At 55.9% G+C, this 20,850-nt stretch overlaps 2 protein-coding genes across 4 annotated transcripts in view; both read right to left on the reverse strand.

Moving 5' to 3' along the window:
* The window catches only part of LOC103189375 (mediator of RNA polymerase II transcription subunit 12), a 41,175-nt gene that overhangs the window by 10,516 nt on the left and 9,809 nt on the right, over positions 1-20,850 (reverse strand). The window contains 24 exon segments of the mRNA XM_042340588.1: positions 9,021-9,182; positions 9,593-9,728; positions 9,955-10,064; positions 10,871-10,960; positions 11,092-11,150; positions 11,153-11,202; positions 11,431-11,592; positions 12,100-12,290; positions 12,431-12,502; positions 13,696-13,875; positions 13,973-14,136; positions 14,673-14,786; positions 15,278-15,379; positions 15,754-15,874; positions 16,423-16,567; positions 16,779-17,006; positions 17,165-17,296; positions 17,628-17,791; positions 18,141-18,284; positions 18,842-18,960; positions 19,146-19,290; positions 19,626-19,814; positions 20,183-20,287; positions 20,395-20,624. Coding sequence (XP_042196522.1) covers positions 9,021-9,182; positions 9,593-9,728; positions 9,955-10,064; positions 10,871-10,960; positions 11,092-11,150; positions 11,153-11,202; positions 11,431-11,592; positions 12,100-12,290; positions 12,431-12,502; positions 13,696-13,875; positions 13,973-14,136; positions 14,673-14,786; positions 15,278-15,379; positions 15,754-15,874; positions 16,423-16,567; positions 16,779-17,006; positions 17,165-17,296; positions 17,628-17,791; positions 18,141-18,284; positions 18,842-18,960; positions 19,146-19,290; positions 19,626-19,814; positions 20,183-20,287; positions 20,395-20,624 — 3,314 coding nt within the window.
* LOC121850197 (mediator of RNA polymerase II transcription subunit 12-like) lies at positions 1,763-5,106 on the reverse strand. Of its 3 annotated transcripts, none has more exons than XM_042340587.1 (5): positions 4,938-5,106; positions 3,810-3,951; positions 2,974-3,150; positions 2,430-2,511; positions 1,763-2,152 (listed from the first exon to the last, which is right to left on the reverse strand). In XM_042340587.1, the coding sequence occupies exons 1-5, from the start codon at positions 5,093-5,095 to the stop codon at positions 2,115-2,117; spliced, it is 597 nt and encodes a 198-aa protein (XP_042196521.1). In that variant the 5' UTR covers positions 5,096-5,106; the 3' UTR covers positions 1,763-2,114. The 3 variants fall into 3 exon arrangements, with proteins under 3 accessions (XP_042196521.1, XP_042196520.1, XP_042196519.1); XM_042340586.1 differs by having other exon boundaries at positions 2,974-3,153; XM_042340585.1 differs by having other exon boundaries at positions 2,974-3,165.

Genomic DNA, 20,850 nt, shown 5'->3' on the forward strand with positions numbered 1-20,850 from the left:
TCCTGTCTATCCAATCGACAAGGTAACGCATCTTGAATCCGATGGAACGTGTCTCTCGGTACATTGAGTCTCTACAAATAGCCCTCGATACAGGACTCGGCAAATCCAGTCTCCGGGGGGTAAGAGAATAATAATAATAATCCTTGAATTTGATATTGCACCTGATTACATCTCCAAGATGTCTCAAAGTGCTTCACAGGATATACTGTAAAATGTAGTGACTGTATATTTTGTGAGCAAAACACAGCAGCGAATTGCGCAGAGCAGCGTCCCACAAAGAGTTGTGGGTTAAGTGACCACATTATTATTATGTTTCGAGGGATTATTACCCCTGGGAAAGCGATCCACCAATCGACTATCAAGCAGGTTCCGCTTGTTAGTCAATTGTTAGAAAGTGAAAAGTGTAAGTGAAGAATAGAATTCTTCAATTAAAATTTATTGAAAGTGGCTTTAGTCTGTTCACAAGCCAGAGTTTACTGAACAGGCGGGAGGATTCAACCCTGTGTAAGCCTTATGGTAGGAACATACAAGACTCAGCAAATTCTTTTACATAATATGAAAGTTTTTGACCATAACATTTTCCTAAAAACTTGCACAAACTCAGCAACATAAGCACGAAGTTTAGAAGTATCACAACCCAAATTCTCCAGTGTGCGTGTTTAAGACATAATTTGTGTGTAGTCTGATGTGTGATATGGGTGCAGTGTTTACTGTGTGCAGTGTAATGTACGTGTGTAGTTTATGTAGCACCTTCACATCAGGAGGACGTCTCAGAGCGAGTGACACTGCATTTCCATGCTCTGCTGTGGAATCCTCACACAGAATGGTCTGTGACTTTGTAATGGAATGTGTGAAACTCTAATGTAAAGCTATTTGCAGCACATCTTACAGTAAATATTGAAACGACCAGTTCCTCGTGTAATTTCCTCTTGTACCTACATTTCACACAACGGGTGCAGGTTTCTGGGGTGGGGGGGGAGCAGTGAGACTTTAAACCCAGGTCCCAATCAGCCAACATCCACTTGTCTCCAGGTGTGACTGCAGATCACAGAATGTGTAGCGCTGAATATTGAACATCTTAAACCAGAGAATATTCCCCAAACCCAGCCAGGATTGTACTGTATGCTCCATCTCTGTACTCCTCATGTTCCAGGACGTGTCTGTTACGCACTGTGAGTCCTGCAAACTCATCATCAACAGCTGAAGCATTGCTGGCAGAGAATTAATGCAGGAGGCTGTACTGGGAGGTTAAGGACTGTACAGAGATCACAGCACAGAGGGCCGTGTGTGTGTGTGCGTGCAGAAATCACGGCACACAGGGCCGTGTGTGTGTGTGTGTGTCCAGAGAGATAACAATACAGAGGGCTGTGTGTGTTCGCGCAGAGATCATAGCACAGAGAATTCTGTACCAAATCCCCAAACAATCCTCAAGAACTGTTCTCACAATTCCCGAAGATGTGATTGAGGGGCTTAACGCTGTTTTCACTTTGTGTCTATTCTTCCCAACGATTGATCAAATCCAACCGTGTCGTCCATCCAATCACTTCCGGACACAGCGCACGGCCACACACCACAGACTGGGTGGGTAGGGTGGGGGGCGGAAGGAGCATCAAGGAGAAGAAAGGAGAGGAGAGGAGATCGACATATCCAGATTGAGAAATGTCAGATGCTTTGATTGCTTCAGGTTTAATTAACAAAAATGTCTTATTTTACGGAAGCAACAAGGTGAAAACGGATCTGGAAATAATTAAAAATAAACACATTTATAGAGTGCTTTTTATGTATATATATATATACAGGGCTCTATATTACAGCTCTGCTCCAGTCAGCGGAGGACTCACAATGCTGATGGCTGGGGTGGGGCTGTGTGTGTCCATGGAGCAGAGGACGGGGAGAGCAGGAGAGCAGGAGACAATTCAATAAGTAAGGTGCTGGTACCTCTCCCAGCTTCCCAGCACTCGTCAGAGACACACAAACTGTCCACTGAGCACATCCATCAGTCTGACGCACTAACTCAGTACATTGTTATGTAGCCCTCGGTGGTGGAGTGAGCCCAGAGGCTGTCCTCGCTGTGTGTGTGGGAGCACAGCTATCTCCTCCCCCAGGTCCCAGCGTTAAAAGTAGCTGTTGCTGTTCTGTTGTGGTTGTGAATCTGCAGAAGGAAGAGACAGGTTAAACAGAATTCTGTAGCTTGGGGTGCTATGCTGTGTAGCGCCGTGCTGTGCCGTGTTGTGCCGTGTAGCGCCGTGCTGTGTTGTGCCGGGCCATGTTGTGCTGTGTTGTGCCGGGCCATGTTGTTGTTGCCATGTTGTGTTGTGCTGTCCTAGTAATTGGCATTACATCCAGAACCAATAGTAACACAGCTCAGTGACTCCATCTTCACATACACACAGAGACACATACACGCACCCACAGGCACACAGACTTACTGGAGAGCTGTTGCTGTAGCTGGCGCACCAATGCTGCTGTCTGCTGTTGCTGCTGTGTTTGTTGCATTCCTTGTCGCTGGAACTGAAACGTGGAACCAATGGTTTTCATTCTGTTGCCAACTGCTGGCTAACCCTCCCCGGCTAATGCTTCCCGTCGCTAACCCCTCCCCGGCTAATGCTTCCCGTCACTACCCCTCCCCTAACGCCCCCTCCCCCCACCCCATTAACCCGTTTTGGGTTTGGAAATAAAGCACAGATGGGACCTTTGGGTGCCCAATGGGGTTTGGAGACCCACTGGGTCTGGCCTCCTCCTTGTTCCCGAGTTTCTTTTTTCGACTGTGCCTTTGGTCACCTTCCCCCCCCATGGCTCCTCCCTCCCCTGGCTTGGCCCCGGGATCCGTTACTGTAAAGCGCTCTGAGACGCCGTCCGGCGTGGAGGGCACTATATAAATCCAAGTTGTTGTTGTTGTAGTGACTGCCAACCATCACACACACCTCCCTGTGCAAGGTGATGGGGAGCCCAGTATGGGGCAGTATAGCTTACCATGGCCTGCTGAGGGGGGATGGCCTGCATCCCCAGAGCCTGTGGTTGGGGCTGAGCCTGTTGTTGCTGCTGCTGTTGTTGTTGCTGCTGCTGCTGTTGTTGTTGCTGTTGTTGCTGCTGTTGTTGTTGCTGTTGTTGCTGCTGCTGTTGTTGTTGTTGCTGCTGCTGCTGTTGTTGCTGCTGCTGTTGCTGCTGTTGCTGTTGTTGTTGCTGCTGTTGTTGCTGCTGGAATGAGAAATTGACCATTGACAACTCACAATAGTCTTGCCAGCCCAGGTAGAGGCTTTGCTCTCGAGCCCACTGCAGGCAGCTCCAGCTGTGATCGAGCAGCATCACCTGGGCCTGTGCTCCTGGTCAGGAACCTGGCTATGACGTCACCCACTCCCTCACTGCTGTCCTCTGCACAGCCTCTAGGACCCGGGACCCCTGGATCTCAGGGACCAGAACTGTGTGCCATATCCAGGTGTGGCCTGACCAGATCACTGTACACCTGAAGTAGTCCTTTGGTGATCTCAACTTGACCTGATTGGACCTGAATTTAGCCCAGGATATCTTTTGCCTTGTTTATTGTTCGCCCACAAAATATAGTCAACTCATTTTACAGTATATTCTGTGAAGCGGTTTGAGACGTCTTGAAGGACGTAATAAGGAGCTGTGTCAAATGTGAGGATTATTATTATTACTGCTTCACACTTTGTGACATAGTGAGAATGAGTCAACTGCCCCCAAAATCTGTCTCGACAAGTTCTATCCCATCTATTACATGGTCTCCTTCTCGCTCCTCGAGACATGGCTCAGGGCAGCCTGACGGAGACACTCCTCATGCAGCGACTTACTCTGAGCAACTGCTGCTGCTGTCGCAGATACTGGTGTTCCTGTGTCAGTTGGCTTGGCCTCATGGCCTGGTGCACATTCTGGGGGTTCATGTGACTAATGCCCGGCATCATGGGGCCCTGTTGCATAGGCTGGTGGGACAGTCTGCAAGAGAGAGGAGACACCGTCACAGCAATAGCCGTGGCTCAGGTTAGCTCAATGTCATGTTTAACTCAAAACATATCCAAGTGCAGCAGAACCTCACTAATCCGATCACTCAAGTGACTGGGCAAAAGTGACCTACTTAGTGAGGTGACTTGATCACTGAAACAGGTCGGATGATTCAAGGTCACCTATGTAATGTTAAGGGCATTGGTAATGGGTGAGGGTGGGGGGGGGGTGATGAACATTTAACAACCATACTTTGCAATCTCATTAAAATAAAAGCTTTTGTCACATTTAAAACAAAAGCTTCCATGTATTCCTTTTATGTATCCAACTGATGTTCTGCCAGTGCCATAGATCACAGTTGACTGTTGCTATGACTGTTTTTGATTGAGTCCAATCTCTCACGTAAGGACAACGCCTTCCGTTGTGACATGTTTACAGCACTTACCAAGCATTGTGGCAGGAGCTCAGGTTAGGCTGCAGGCACCGGGCAAAGTCGATTTCCTCCCGCACCGCGCATGTGCGACCGGAGCCCACTCTGCCCACAGTAGCAACGTCAACGAAACAGCACAAGTAGCCCGTGTCCTAGCGCACTGCGTACAGATTAGTAGCAGCGGGGATAGGGGGGTGGGTTGTAACTGCGTTTGAAGCAGAGGAGGGCCCTGTAGCGGGCCAACGACCATTGTCCTGAATAGTGAGGTGCCTGGTTTACTGAAGCAGACAGACAGCCTGTCGTTCAACATCGACAATGAAAGAGACTGTGAAAATGTGCCCACAATTGTGAGGTGGATGGAATACTGAGGTGACTGAAAACCGTGTTTCTACTGTACTCCACAGTAATCCCCGTCACAATGACTGTCTGTGTGCTCAGGCAAACATGTATCGCAGCACAGCCCACAACCAGCCACACGTGTGCTGTGTGCTCAGTCTGGTGTATGTGTGTTCTCCATGGCGTGTGTGTAGCTAGTACATGTGTGACTCACCTCTGTGTGTTCTGCATGGCGTGTGTGTAGGCTGGCGCATGCTGGTGCACGTATCCACTGGGTCTCTGCTGGAGCTGCCGGACCTGATCGATCACCACGGGGTTGTTGGCGGGGAGGCTGCCCTGGTACGGCTGGTTGGAATAAGCAGGAGGAACCATGCTGTTGGCCTGAGGGGGTGTGGCTGCATCCCCCCCATGTGAGAGCCATAGGTAGTATATCCTGGGAAAGATTCTAAAAAGACAAAAGTATCAGATCATTAAACGCGTGTCAGTGGAGTCCTGTAGCACAGGGGTTAGAGCACTCACCTCGCAAGAGAGAGGGCTTCGGTTTGATTCCCGGACAGGACAAAACATTGGTCAAGTTTCCTTACTCCACAGGTCTCTGTTTTCCAGGAGTCAGTAGGAACCCAGTTGCTAAAGTTGATTGGCGGATCGCTTTCCGGGGGTAATAATCCCTCAAAAAAAAATGTGGTCCCTCAATCCAAAGCTGTTTGTGGGGACATAGCTGTGGGCAATTGGCTGCTGCATTTCGCCCACAAAACATAGTCACTACACTTTACAGTGTATTCTGTGAAGCGCCTTTGAGACGTCTCGAAGACGTGATAAGGCTCTATATCAAAGGCAAGGGTTATCATTATTATAGATATAACTGTGCAGCCTGATGCTGGTATAGACGGTTATGGTCTTTCAGTGTAACACGTCAGCAATGAGAATCCCCAGCAGACAGGAGTCTGTGAGGAGGGAGCAGGGCTGGACCTGACTGACCTGAGATTGGGCCATGGAGCTGTACTGCTGGGCTGGGTTTGCCTGTCGCACCTGCTGTGCGTACATCCCACTGGCATTCTAGGAGAGACAAGGAGAGATGTTCAGGCAACACCAACTGCCTGAGCAGCGAAACACAAAACTGGATCCACAAACAACTTACCTCTACACAGTGTGTTCTCTGGGAAACTGTGCCATGGTCCCCGCACTCCATGTACACTCAGCCCACCCACACGCTCCCATCCTCCACTGCCACTCCCCCTCACCCACCCTGTGACTCAGGCCCGACCCCTCACTGGCTCTATCCTTTATTCTCGGCCCCGCCGTCCCCAGCCTGGCACAGCGGCATTCCCTCCCCAGTCTGGCACAGCGGGCATTCCTCTCCAGTCTGGCACAGCGGGCACCCACTCCCCAGTCTGGCACAGCGGGCATTCCCTCCCCAGTCTGGCACAGCGGGCACCCACTCCCCAGTCTGGCACAGCGGGCACCCACTCCCCAGCCTGGCACAGCGGGCACCCACTCCCCAGTCTGGCACAGCGGGCACCCACTCCCCAGTCTGGCACAGCGGGTACCCACTCCCCAGTCTGGCACAGCAGGCACCCACTCCCCAGCCTGGCACAGCGCAGAACAATGCGGGCACTCATTTACCAGCCTGGCACAGTGCAGTGCAGGCACTCACTCAATAGCCTGGCCCAGCACAGCATGGCCCAGCACAGCATGGAGAAGGGCACTCCCCAGCCTAGCACAGCGCAGCGCGGGCACTCACCGGCCTGGCGTGTAGTTGGTGTCGGAGGGCTTGTTGCCCCTGGGGGATGGATGGCTGGGGCTTGTACTGGGGCAGCTTGTAGTGCGAGGGGTCAGCATCGGGGCGTGGCTGTGTAGGGTGGGCGTGTCTGGATGATTTTGAAGGGAGGGTCTGACTGTGCGATAGGGATGGTGTCTAACCGGGGCCCGCCTACAGCAAACACAACAGTTACTACACTCCTGCAGTCAGCCACGACAACTATATGGGCTCCCATCAAACTGGGGGCAGCTCCAAATACCGACATTGGGGTGGCGCCTGACCGCCCCCACCCCATCCTGCCATGCCCACACTTCACCCCTCCCCTCCACAGCCACTCAGCAGGCAGCAATGCACAGTGCTGTGTGGGCTTACACACCCAAGCCTGGCCACAGCAGATACAGGGCAATGTCGAACATGCGGAGGGAGTCACACTGAGAGCACAGGCTGGAGACAGAGAGTGCCAGTGCGTGTGTATGTGGTGTGTAGTGTGCGCGTGCGTGACAGTGAAGTGTGACAGTGCCCAGGGCGGGAGGCTGGGGGCTTACCTGCGGGCAGAGGCTGGTTCTGTGCGTAGATGCCACACTGCCTTGGTAAGGCAGACGGCCGTATAGGTTGCTGGGCGGGTGTGATAGGAGATCAGCTGGTACCCCCCCACCATAGGGCGGCATCCTGTGCCCCCCAGCCCCAAGATCCAGCTGTGAGGAGAGAGAAAGCAGGCTTAGTGCCTGATCAGTACAAGGGGTGGGGGGAAAGTGGTACAGGGGTGTGTGTATGTGGGGGGAGGGGGTACGTCTAGTGCGTGCGCGCAGGGGGTGTCGCAGGAGGTGTGTGTGTGTGTGTGTTGTGTGGGGGGGGGGGCCTACAGAGGGGGGGGGGCGGGGTAAGGGGGGTGTGTGTAGGGGGGGGAGGCCAGGTTGTGTGTAAGGGGGGCAGTGGGTGTGTGTGGGGGGGGCAGTGCGCGTGTGTGTAAGGGGGAGTGCGCGTGTGTAAGGGGGGCAGTGGCGTGTGTGTAAGGGGCAGTGCGCGTGTGTGTAAGGGGGGCAGTGCGCGTGTGTGTAAGGGGGGGCAGTGCGCGTGTGTGTAAGGGGGGGCAGTGCGCGTGTGTGTAAGGGGGGCAGTGCGCGTGTGTGTAAGGGGGGCAGTGCGCGTGTGTGTAAGGGGGGGCAGTGGCGTGTGTGTAAGGGGGGGCAGTGCGCGTGTGTGTAAGGGGGGGCAGTGCGCGTGTGTGTAAGGGGGCAGTGCGCGTTGTGTAAGGGGGGCAGTGCGCGTGGTGTAAGGGGGGCATGCGCGGTGTGTAAGGGGGGCAGTGCGCGTGTGTAAGGGGGGCAGTGCGCGGTGAGGGGGGCAGCGCGCGCGTGAGGGGGCAGCGCGCGCGTGAGGGGCGGCAGCGCGCGCGTGAGGGGGAGCGGCGTGGGGGCGCGCGCGTGAGGGGCGGCAGCGCGCGCGTGAGGGGCGGCAGCGCGCGCGTGAGGGGGGCAGCGCGCGCGTGGGGGGGGCAGCGCGCGCGTGAGGGGGGCAGCGCGCGCGTGAGGGGGCAGCGCGCGCGTGAGGGGGGGCAGCGCGCGCGTGAGGGGGGCAGCGCGCGCGTGAGGGGGGCAGCGCGCGCGTGAGGGGGGGCAGCGCGCGCGTGAGGGGGGGGCCAGCGCGCGCGTGAGGGGGGGCAGCGCGCGCGTGAGGGGGGCAGCGCGCGCGTGAGGGGGGCAGCGCGCGCGTGAGGGGGGGCAGCGCGCGCGTGAGGGGGGCAGCGCGCGCGTGAGGGGGGCAGCGCGCGCGTGAGGGGGGCAGCGCGCGTGTGAGGGGGCAGCGCGCGTGTGAGGGGGGGCAGCGCGCGTGTGAGGGGGGCAGCGCGCGTGTCAGGGGGGGCAGCGCGCGTGTCAGGGGGGGCAGCGCGCGTGTAAGGGGGGGCAGCGCGCGTGTAAGGGGGGTAGGGTCTCACCTCGGCTTTACTGGACGCTGGCCGTTTTTTCCTAGTTGTGTTTTTTTTCTTCTTCTCCTCGGTGGGGTTGGGTTTCTCTGGTTTGGGGGGCTCCACGGCAGTTTTCTCGGGCTCGGGGGAGCCGGGGCTGGGGCTCCTCCTCCTCGGGGGGCAGGGGCAAGGGTTCCAGATAGTAGCTGCGAGGTTTGGGCTTGAGGTGCGTGTGGTACAGCAGCAGCCGGTGCTGATCCTCAAATTTGGTGACCTTGCGGTCGACACGGACCGTCCCAAACCAGCCCCAGGACAGGGGGGCCGAGTGCTTCATCCCCTCAAACACGTCCCACGGGGAGATCTTCTGCTTCGTGGACACCTGCAGCCCCTAAACCAGCGAGAACACAGCCAGCGTCAATGGCAATAGTGACACCAGCAGCAGCTGCCCATAGTGCCAACCCCTGCCTAACATCTGGGCACAGAGTGGCGTCTGCCGCGCTCTCCTCCCCATCCAACTTGCTTCCACGTAACCCACTCCCCTGATGATGACACTGGCATGTTTAAAACCACCCCACCTGGCACCAGCAGCCTGGCACCACCAACAGCTTGGCACCGACACCAACAGAACTTGCCTCCTTTTTGAAGATGGAATCGAAGCCGGCGATCTTGTTGCCTTTGGTGTCGATGAGGGAACCCTGGGGCTCACAGGTGATGACGTCCCGGGTCTGCTTGGGCAACGGCAACAACTGACGCACTTTCTCCAGACTCTCGGACTGACGGTCCCCAAGCTCCTTCTGTGGCCGCAGGGCACAATCATCAATTTGCGGCAGAGAAGACACGGGCAAGAGAGGAGCCATTCCATCCGCCATACTCACACATTGCCCACCCACCCCCCCAACACACACACACGCTGCCCCCCCCACACACACACGCTGCCCACCCCCACACACACTCCCCGCCACACACACGCACTCCCCCCACACACACACACCACCCCCCACCCACACAACACAGCCCCACCCACCCACAGCCTCCCCACCCCGCCCCCCACCTGCACACCGCTCCCATACACACTGTGCCTGTGTGGGGAGGGGACAAACACAGGAGACAGCACAACCCCCTTGCCCGCACCCATTATAAACTAGCCGCCCACAGGCCGGGCTCTGGTGAGCAGTAAATCTCCTCAGTACGAGGCACACTTTACCCTCAGCTTTTTCACCAGGTTCATGTAGGCTCGTTTGTTCTCCTCCATGCTGCCCTGCGAGATGCTGGACATGTCCGCAGCCAGGGTCCCGTTCACTAGCACACTCAGCATGTCCAGCACCGTGGTGAACAGCTCGCTGTGAGAGTAACAACCAGTGAGCAGCTCTCAGTCATCAGCACAGCACCCACAGCATCCCACCTCATCCCAGCCCACCTCTGCCATCCCACACCACCCCAGCCCCCATCACAGCCCAGCCCCCACCTCCCCCTACCCTGGCCTCCCTGTCCCACATACACCTGTCTCACCACCCGTCCCTCGACATTCTGTACCTCAGAGTAAGATCAGTAATGGCGGCTGCGTACTTGTTGGAATGCATGTCCACTGTCCCGCTGCTGATAATGTCCAGGAGGAGCACGGCCCACTCGGTGGTCCCCTGTGTGCTGCGCTGCACCGTGTCAAACATCCCCCCCACCTGAGGAGGCAGAGCACAGCAGGTTAATGACAGTCACTGGAGGTTAGAGTAGAAAGCTCCAGCAGGGGAGCCAGCACCAGCACAGACACCATGACCTAGCAGCCACTTGCTCGCTCTTCAGCCAGTCAAGTAGCTGTTGCTGGGACTCTAAGCTATGAATGTGCTGCAGGGACCTGGAACCCTGGGCAGAAGTGATTGTCCTTCTCTTCCAACTCACAAAGTTTGCGAAAATCCTGGGCTGGAAGCAAGCAGTGAACTGTAAACGAGAGCCAGTGTAGCATCTGGAATTCATTAGCAATAGAAAAGTTGGAAGGATTTAAAGGATCAGCCCTCACTCCCTCGCTTGGCTTTGAACTGGAACATGTTTTGTGCTCTGCTTGGTACCAATGTGCTGGACACGTGCGGAAAGGGAAATCACATCAGGCCCTGTCCGGCCTCCTCCAGGGTCACAGCCAGACTCTGCACAGCCGCCTTCCTGATAAATCACACGCAGGAGGCAAGGGGAAGCTGCACGAGAATAAGGGCAAAACCAGCCACTTACTGGCCGCCGATCACTGACTGTGCTTTCTGTGCTTCTCTCCTCTCTTTCTGCCTGGAGCTGAACCTGGGGAGGCCCCGAGCTTAGTCTCCAGCAATAGATACAAAAATTATGCCAAAAACAAAGTGGACAAATCAAACAGCGAGAAATCGCAGGGACCCCCACGATAGACTATATCTCACACCCCCCCCACCAGCAGCCCCCCCACCCCCGGCAGGACATTTCTCCCCCCGTGTGTGGGGCAGCTCCATACCGTTTCCCCGCTTACCAGATTCAAGCGCAGCTTCAGGGCTTCGTGCATCATCTGCTTGGCCTTACAGTCGTCCTGGTACTGATCTTCCCGCCAGTTGGTTACAATCTGAGTTGAAGGGGACACCGAGATTAAAGAGGGTTTGGGACCCCCACCCCCGCTCAGCCTTGCTGTGGACCAGAGTGACATCAGGACATACACCGCCCCCCCGCCCCTCGGTATCACACGCTGTATGTTACCTGCTGAACCTGGCTGTACAACGATGTCAGGAGTCCCTCTCGCTGCTCGTCCTGCCCTTCAGACACGTCAGCACCAGGGAGAGGAAGGGCTGCTGGCTCAGCAGGGACATGCTGTCAGGGACAGGCGAGAAAATGAGTTGCAACCCTCCAATGTGTGCTACGTAAAAGCTTTTCTGTATTAAACAGAACAGACGTGATTGCCTAGTCTCTGCGGGCTTCCTGCTGCAGGTCGTCCTCCCACCCCCGGCCTGCACTGGGGGCAGCGTCAGGGACTGAGCCTGAGCCAGTGACTGAACGACTGCAAGCAGCGGATGCTGGGAGGAGCTGACCGTTACTCACCTCTTCTGTTTCTGACGGTCTCGCTCCTTCCGCGAGGATGAGCCCAGGTGTTGCCCCTTCTCCAGCTCCTCTCCGGCGGCTTTCAGCACGTGGCCCTGCACTGAGGTGGGCAGCTTAGCGATCAGTGGGGCCACCAGCCACACACCGGACCTCTCCGACGAGCTGCCGAGAGACAAGCAGTGATTGCCGTACGGCAGTGAAGTAGGTCACTGCACACTGTGTGTGTGTGCACATGGGTGTGTGTGTGTGCACGTGTGCGTGCACCTAAACCAAATCCCAACATGTGAGGATGTATATTTTACAGAGCGACCAATGTGCCAGACCTGAGGTCAAATCCTGTGGCTGCTGGAAGTTATACTTGCTGTGGCTATGGCTGTCTATTTGTGTGTCTGTCTGGCCACACCCGCCTTGTGAGGTTTCTGGTGCTGGATATTTTCCAAGAGAGCGCTTGTGGCTGATCACCTCGCCAGCCCACACCTCCCTCGGCTTGATCTGACGTCAGCCTGGAACCCGGAAGCAGCATCGATGGCCATTTAACCTCAGGGACCATTAACAACGGGGTTGACAGCGGGATGTAATGATATGGAGCACATTATTGGGGTCGTCCTGTTTGATCACGTCTCCGCAGTCACACGCACAGGGAGAGAGAGGGTCAGTGTTGGTGATTACCTGAGCAGGGGTTTCAGTTTGCTCGTGCTGCTGCTGGCTGTGGTGCTGGAGATGGTTACGGTGTTGCCCACAGGGACGGCTACTCCGGGGTGTGCCCCATTCCCGCTGGGATTGGCAGAGTTCATCTCCGCTGATTTCTGGAAGACCTCAATGGTGGCTTTGGCAATGTTTTCCAGCAGCGAGTTCATCTCCTGAAACATGGTCACACAAGGTGAGGGACACACAAAAGGTGAGACTCACATACACAGACATATGCAAACAAGGTGAGGTGAGGGAAACACACACACACGGTGAGGGACACCCAGACACACACACGGTGAATGCTACTCACACTGATGACGCTCTGTTTAATCATGAGCTGAAGTTCCAGCGAGGACTGACGCATCGTCCACTGGTCAAGATTCTAAACAAAATGGAAACATTAAAGAGAATCATCCATTGGAAAGGGAATTAGACACACACACACAGCGGGCAGACGCACACACACAGCGGGCAGACGCACACACACAGCGGGCAGATACGCTTGTGATAGAGCACGAGACCACAATGGAGAATACAGTGGGGGAGCGAGCACCAGCACAGATACGATGGGGAGAGAGATAGCGGGGAATGGGTTTAGAGTAGAGAGTTCCAGTGGGGTAGTGAGCACTAACAATGTAAAGACACCTTGAGCTGAATTCTCCTGCTAATTTCTAGGATTCAATTAATTTACATGAGTGAGCGAGAGCTGACCCCACCCAAGCACTGAACCCACCAACTTCAGCCTTAGGCTGGACTATGGGAACTCTCTCCTCGCCGGCCTTCCCGGCACCTCCCTCCACAAGCTGCAGGTCATTCAGAACTCTGCAGCTCGTGTACTGTCCCGCACCAGGCTTCGCGATCACATCACACCCACCCTCGCTCGCCTCCACTGGCTCCCCATCCCCCAGAGGATCGAATTCAAGATCCTCATCCTCACCTACAAGGCCATTCACGGCCTCGCTCCCTCCTACCTCTCCGACCTACTATCCCCCTACTACCTGCCCGTACCATCCGTTCCTCTGGCTCCGGTCTGCTCCACATCCCCCGCCCCAACCGCTCTACCATCGGTGGCCGGGCCTTCAGCCTCTCAGCCCCCAGGCTCTGGAACTCTATCCCCCAGTGCCTTCGCCGCTTCCTCCCTTTCCTCCTTCAAGGCCGGTCTCAAGACCTTTCTCTTTGACCGTACCTTCAGCTCCCCTCTCAACTCTCTACCCCCTCCTCGCTGCCTCCCTTCCCTCCCCTCACCCTAACCATTTCCCCCTTCCTCGCCCCCTCCCTTCCCTCCCCTCACCCTGACCATTTCCCCACTGCTCAGGTCCTGACCCAACTGTACAGCGCCTTGGGATATCCTCCCGACGTGAAAGGCGCTCTATAAATGGAATCTTGTTGTTGTTGTGAGTGTCAGTGAGTCAGTAAGATAACCACCCATTTGACCCAAACAGCCCTGGGCTGTCTGTCAGTGTGTCCGTATTCGTGTCTGTTTGTAGTGTGCGTCTGCTCGCTGGGTGTGTGTCTCTGTGTGTGTGTGTGTCTGCTCGCTGTGTGAGGTGTAGTGTTAGCCGCGAGGTCACTCACCTGTAGGATGCGTTTGATGCGCTGCCGCTGCTGGTTGTCACCCTCCTCGCTGTCGAGCTGCCGGTGTGGGTAGCAGATCAGCTGCAGCAGGCGCTGGGCCTGCTTATTAGTGAGCACAGGGTCCTGCAGAGCACTGCTGTCCTCACAAAGGCTCTTCAGACACCGCTCCCCCACCCACTCCTGTAACACACACCACACACACGTCACAACATATCATGCCATGTGTGTGCCAGCCTCCAACAAGTCACCGATGTGCTGACATGCACAGCGCCCTTACCTGCTGACAGATGTTCTTCAGCACGTACTTGGCATAAACGTCTAAACTGGCTGTCTCAATGGACACACTGCGACTGCCAGACTTCTTCACGGCCCCCTCGTCCTCAGCCACTTCCTCCAGCCCCCCAGCATGTGTGAACCCAGAGCCCTTCAGCTCCGCGTCACCTGGAACAAGAGAAGACGTCACTCCTCCCAACCCCATACTGAGAGATCATCACCTGACCTGGTGTGGAGACGCAGCTCAGTCCCCCTACAACCCAGCCCGGTCCCCCCGCCAAGCCAACCCAGCCCTCCGATTCAAGCCCAGCTCCCCCCCCCCAACCCAGCCACAACTGAGCCCAGTCCTCCCCAAACAAGATCCCCTAACCCAACCCAGCCCCCACCAACCCAGCCCACCACCAACCCAGCCCCCCCAACTGAGCCCAGTCTCCCCAACCCAACCACTCCAACCCAGTCCTCCCCCAACCCAGCCCAGGGCACCCCCAACCCAGCCCAGGGCCCCCAACCCAGCCCAGGGCACCCCCAACCCAGCCCAGGGCACCCCCAACCCAGCCCAGGGCCCCCCAACCCAGCCCAGGGCCCCCCAACCCACCCCAGACATCCCCAACCCAGCCCAGACTCCCCCAACCCAGCCTCGCCCCCCAAACTAGCCCAGACCTAGCCTAACCCAGCCTGGCCCGGAGACCCCCACAGCCACTAACCCAGCATAAAGATTGCTTTGAGGACGGCAAAGACAGCTCCCACCACGATGCTGTTTTGTGAGGCGGCCAGCAAGTGGCGGTCACACGAGGAGCGAATGCCCACAGTAGGTTTATCTGTGAAGAGAATAAAGTGAGCACCAGTGAGCGGAGCGAGCGCTAAGCACTCAGATCCACCCCGGGGGCCGCAGGGGTGGAGGGGAAGGGGACACAGCCTAGTCTTCACAGCTGTTGTCTCCAGCAACAGCAAACCTGCTGCTTCTAACCACAGTGACATCAGGGGCAGCAATATTACAGACCTGCCTGGGACACATACAATCAATGATAATAACCCTTGCATTTGAGACAGCCTCTTCACATTGGGAGGTACGTTTTAAAGTGCTTCACAGGACGTAGTGTATTGTAGTGCAGGTCCTGTGTATTTTGGAGATGAGCACAGCAGCCAATTTGAGCTCAGTGACGTCCCAACCATCTGTGAAACGGATTATTTACATAGATCTGCCCGCTGACAGGCATCACTCCGCCCTGTCCCAACCCCGCACTGTCCATCCCCTCCTCACCCTACCCAGCTCCTTCCCACCCAGTCCTTCCCCACCAGGTCCACTTACTGCTGTCCTGGTGACATGGATTCAGCTGTGGAGTCCTGAACAGGTGCAGGAGGATTCTGCAGGTCAGCCTCGCCCCAGGCTCCGAATCCTGCTCACTGCACGCTGCAAGAGGCAAACAAAATAATCACTGACAATGATCTGCCCACTGCCGCTCACCTCCCACCCTCCTCCCAGCATACACACTCTCCACCCCCCTACTCCCCCACTCCCTCTGGCTCACACACTCCCATCGCCTGCCTCTGGCTCGCCGCATGGCAGTGTGTGGCTCCCAGCACCTCGGCGGCTGGAGCGGTGTGAGCGGTGAGCAGGCGATTAGGTCACTCAGCCCAGGACATTAGGTCAGAATTCAGACATCAACAACCAGTATGTCCAATTACACCCAGTACAGAGTCCATACCCACCCACCCTCCCTCCCACACCGACTCCATCCTCCCTGACTGATAGAGGCCAGAGGCTGTGTGAAGCCGAGACATTACCTGCATTGAGAAGCGATGGGATGGCCACACAGCGAATCAGATCTTCCAGTAACAGGCACTGCCGGGCTATCAGGATAGCAATGAAAGTCGCCAGGGAGTCGTGGAAGGACAGATCACTCACCTGCCCAGGGTGTGGGGGGGTGTGGGGGGTTAAGAGAGAGATTATTGGTGAACAGTTTCCAACCACAAAAGCTTCCTTAGATAGAATCATTGAAATTTATAACGCAGGAGGAGGCTATTTGGCCCAGCAAGTTTATACTGACTCTCCGAGCAAGGTGTTCATTCAATCGATGGCTCTGCACTCTCCCAGATCCTTGCAAACATGACTACCTCCCCCACCCTTGAAACCCACCGCCTCCACCCTTTACACCTTGCAGACCACATCCCTGAGGTCCAGCTTTCACTGTGAGATAATGACACCCTCTCTTCCCCCTCCGCCCCAGTATGGAAATCTGACCATGAGCTATTTTTACAAATAAGATGAACATGACGACTATGAGCAGGAATATCATTGGGCCCTGGATTGGGACCTGGTTGACTGAGCTGCCCTGGCTTCCCTCACAGCCTCAGCTCCCTCTGCAGGCCTCCTGCCTACCCAGTACCAGACAGATCACACTGACTGTGTATTTAGCAGCTTGTGTTGTTGTGGGTGATGGAGCCAGTACTCACGTCCACGTTACACAGCAGGTCGTTGAAGCCACAGGTGCCGTTGTTGGAGGAGCAGCACAGGGCCTTGAGCACCCCGAGCCACTCAGCACTCAGAGCCTTGCAATAGGCGGTCAGCTCAGCACACAGGATAGCGATGTCATTCACACTGCGAGAGACACCGGCTAGTGAGGTGAGGTGAGCCCCACAACAGGAACATTTATACAATACAACCCCAGCCTGTCACAGCCACTAAACATGGCCGGGAGGGGGGAGCGAATGGGGGGGGTCGGAACAATTGGGGGGAGAAGAGATGCAGATGAGCAAAGGGGGAAGGGATCACGGGATGGGGTGGGGGGGAAATCGAGTTCTCTGCTTACCGGTCAGGGTCATGGTGTCCCACACACACATGCATCAGAGCATTGCATACGAAGCTGTAGCGGTTGGCAGGGTTGTCGTTCAGGATCTTGCCCAACATGGAGTAGCTGAAGTTGTGAGCGGAGGGATTCTCAATGGCGTCGATCATGAACTCGGGCTCCCACAGCATGTTCGAGTCCGACGGGTCGATATTGCTGTAGATCGTGTTCTTCACCTTGGAACAGGCATCGCTGCGGGAAATGGGCAGGTAAATACCTGAGGCCACACCCACCCCAGCCAGGTTCTCCCCCCCCCCACCCCCCGCCTGCCACGTCTCAGGAGTCATACTCTTTTCGCGTCCCCAGAGTAAACGTCCCACATAAAGCATTCGCCTCCCTTCAAATCTTACCCAAAGAGCTCCCCGAACTTGCTCTTGAGGTGGCTGCAGGAGGTGTAGAGGTCGTAGAGGTAGGCGAGGATGCAGCGCTCAGCGGAGGAGCAGTCGGCAGGATTAACCCCATGTTTCACCACCCCACACAGACTGAAACATAAGGACACAGAGCTGAGTGTACGCAGCAATCGCCTCTAACCCGAGTAAGCACAGCACACACCCAGGCCAGGGTGTGAGTGAGCCCAGCGCACAGCCAGGCCAGGGTGTGAGTGAGCCCAGCGCACAGCCAGGCCAGGGTGTGAGTGAGTCCAGCGCACAGCCAGGCCAGGGTGTGAGTGAGTCCAGCACACAGCCAGGCCAGGGTGTGAGTGTGAATGAGCACAGCACACAGTCAGGGCATGAATGCAAGTGAGCACAGCACACAACCACCCACCGTCCACCACACACACGGTTAGAGCAGCTGCCCACGAGCAAATCTCACCCCTCAAACACCTGGGCGGTCTGGTCAGGGTTGAGGATGAGGCAGGAGTGGTATCGCCGGAGCACGGCCACGATGCACAGACACAGGCCTGTGGTGTAGCTGCCAACCAGGCTGGAGGATTTCAGCAGCAGCTCGGCCTCCACCACACTCAGCTCATTCAGCAGCTGCGGGGAGAGGGAGAGAGAGAGAGAGAGAGAGACGTCAACAGCCTGCTCACAGAGTGCTCTCTGTCACACACAGACCTGCTCCCCCGGCCCCCCAACAGAGGTGCTGTACTCCAGATAACAAGGATGGACACACACACAGACAGGTGCAGACACCCTCCCGCACAGACACAGACAAACACAGAGCGAGGAGCATCAGAGGCAACATTTCCGATACAGTCAGCAGGAAGGACACGGCTAATTCCTGTTTGATGCCACTGATTAGCACATTGATTTACACTGAATCAGCAAGGCTGGGGGTCTGAGTTGCAGGCCCCACCTCCCCTAGAGGGGAGCAGTGAGTGAGTACCTGGATAGCGAAGTCGATCAGACCACTGATGTTCAGCGAGTACTCCATCAGGTCGAAGATGAACTGGATGTGCTGGACCAGCGGCAGGTGGAAGGACATTCCTAAGGCAAAGCTGGTGATCTGCTCCAGCACATTGCGCGAGACCTGGCCCAAACAGCAAATAACAATAAGCCTTGAATTTGATAAAGCGCCTTCTCACGTCGATCAGACATCTCAAAGTGCTTATATACTGTATATTCTGACAGGGATTCAAACCCTTGTCCTCTTGTTTGCAAGGAGAGTGCTCTAACCAATACGCTACAGAACTCTACCTTTACCTCAAAACCATACATCCCGCTTCTGGCTCAGTCCATTAACAGCAAAACCATTACGTTAAACCTGTGCAACTTCTTCCCCTCCCTCCCTCTCTGTCTCCAATAATGTGCAGGAACCTTAAAGCCATCCCTGACCTCAGCTAACCACAGAGTGTTCTCTCACTCGGTCTCAGGATTGCACGTGGAGGGAGATTCTCTCAGTGCAATCACTTTGTTACTGATCAGCTTCTCACTGTTGTTAACTGTAGAAAAAGCCCAGCTGTGTCTCACTGACACAATCCTGACAACATGACCTGGTGAGGTGCCCCCACTGAGGCTCTAGCCCAGCAGCCAGACTTGGTTAGTGTGAGTTCTGGTGTTCAGGGTAAACAGAGGGCCGGGTTTTACCTGAGAGGTAACTTGATGCTGGTCGAAGTGTGAAAGATGCTGGAATTTGGCAAATATGTCCTCAGCTGTAGGGAACGCTTCTGGCTTATTTCTTTTCCGCTTCTGTCCTTCCTCCCCGCCTGCAGATAACATCAGCACAATTACACCAGCTCGCACAGCCATGCCCTCCACCCCAACCCACCCCCCACAGCCCAGCTCTTCAGGCACAATCTGAAGATGGGGAAGGGTGGAGCAAGGCACAGGAATAGAGGAACACAGTGACAGTGTTTCAGGGGGTAGGAGCCAGGAATGGACAGAGACTCACCAGTCTCCGCGGTGCCCTTCTTGTTCAGCACTTTCAGTGTATCTTTGGTTATTTTTTTGATGAGGTGCCGTGCTTCGTCCCGCTGCTTGCCCACACCGTACAGTACCACCAGCCGCTGGTTACACTCGTGGCTGGCCGATTCCTCCTGCTCCCGCGCAGGGGGTGGAGGGAGAGAGGGGGGGGGGGGGGGAGAGAGAGGGGGGTGGGAGAGAGAGAGGGGGGTGGGAGAGAGAGAGGGGGGGTGGGAGAGAGAGGGGGAGGTGGGGGGATACGGGGAGAGAGGGGATACAGGTCAGAGAGTGGTTCACCCCTGTCGCAGGCACAGCTTCCCTCCCCACATTATATCAGGCACTGACCTTCCTTCGCTGTCGGTTAGTGTGAGGCAGCGGGGGGTTAATGTAATGTTATGGGTGTTAGTGTAACGTTAAGGGGTGGGGGGGAGGGAGGCAGTCTATAGCTGAGACACTGTGAGCTGCTGACCTGGGGGATGGGGAAGTGGGAGGCGTACTGGATGTGTCTGGGCTGCTCGTACGGGGAGGGGAAGGGGGCCTCGCTCAGCCTCTCTCCACTCAGCCTCTCTCGCTGCAGCAGCCTCAGTTCTCTCTCCGAGCCCGCCTTCTCTGGTGACGGGCTGGCCTTCGACTCACAGTGCATCGGGGGCGAGAACATCTGGGGAGAAAAACAACAAGCATTTCATTCTTCCTCCCTCCCTCATCCTCTCACAACATAGTACAACACCATAGTGCCTTCCATGTGGGAGAATTTATACTAAACTGAAGCCAAACATACAATACACCCACACATACACACTCCGGTCAGTCACTGCCCAACACAGGATGCGGACTTGCTGTAGGTGTTTTTGGACAGGTTTATTTGAAGGAGAAACGTTCCTGAAACACCTGATGCCTCCACTCCCACTGCCTGCAGCTCACATACGCAGTTAAGAGACCCCACCACCCGCCCAATCGCTCCCAGCCTCAATTCCAGGCCAAGTAAAGAAAGAAAAGGGCAAAATAACATCAAAACTGTGAACTTACAGAGAAATCAGAACTAAATTCACTCTTGAAATCGCTCTTTTCCACATCTTCAAAAATCGCGCTGGAATTTTGGTCTATATCCATTCCCTCTGACAAGCCGGTGTCCTGTGGGGAGAGGAGAGCGAGACGCAGATTAAAACTGCTCAGGGCCAGTGCAGAGCCTGGCAGCCAGGACAGGAGCAATCCCAGGGCACCGGCACCTGTTCCCTCACCTCCAGTTTCACACTGTTGTTAGCTTCCTGCTCCTTGTGTTCCTGCTCCTCTGCTGTGTCCTCGGTGGGGGAGCGAGCTCGGGCCCCCTGGCTCTCAGAGGCCAGATCTCCGCGAGAGATGAGTGTGCACATGTATACGTTGTGGGAGAAGACATCATGCCGGATCAGCTCACAGAACAGCAGCACCAGGTTAGCAAACTCAGCCTTCTCACTCTCACTGCTGGGGTCAGCTGTAAGGCAAGGGAGCCAGGGCAGAGAGTCACTGATTAACCAGCTCCCAAACAGCTCAAGCCCCCTCGCCACATACCCCCACCCTCCTACACACTAAGCAACCCCCCGCCCCCACTCCCCCACCCCCAGGCTGTGCCTGCCCCACCTCCAGCTTAACACAGGTAATGCATGAGAAAAGCAGCTTAGAGTTTCAGAGGAGCCCAGAGCACACAAAGGATAAACCAA

The sequence above is a fragment of the Callorhinchus milii genome, unplaced genomic scaffold, assembly GCF_018977255.1.
Source record: "Callorhinchus milii isolate IMCB2004 unplaced genomic scaffold, IMCB_Cmil_1.0 Scaffold15, whole genome shotgun sequence".
In the NCBI taxonomy this organism is placed as follows: domain Eukaryota; kingdom Metazoa; phylum Chordata; class Chondrichthyes; order Chimaeriformes; family Callorhinchidae; genus Callorhinchus; species Callorhinchus milii.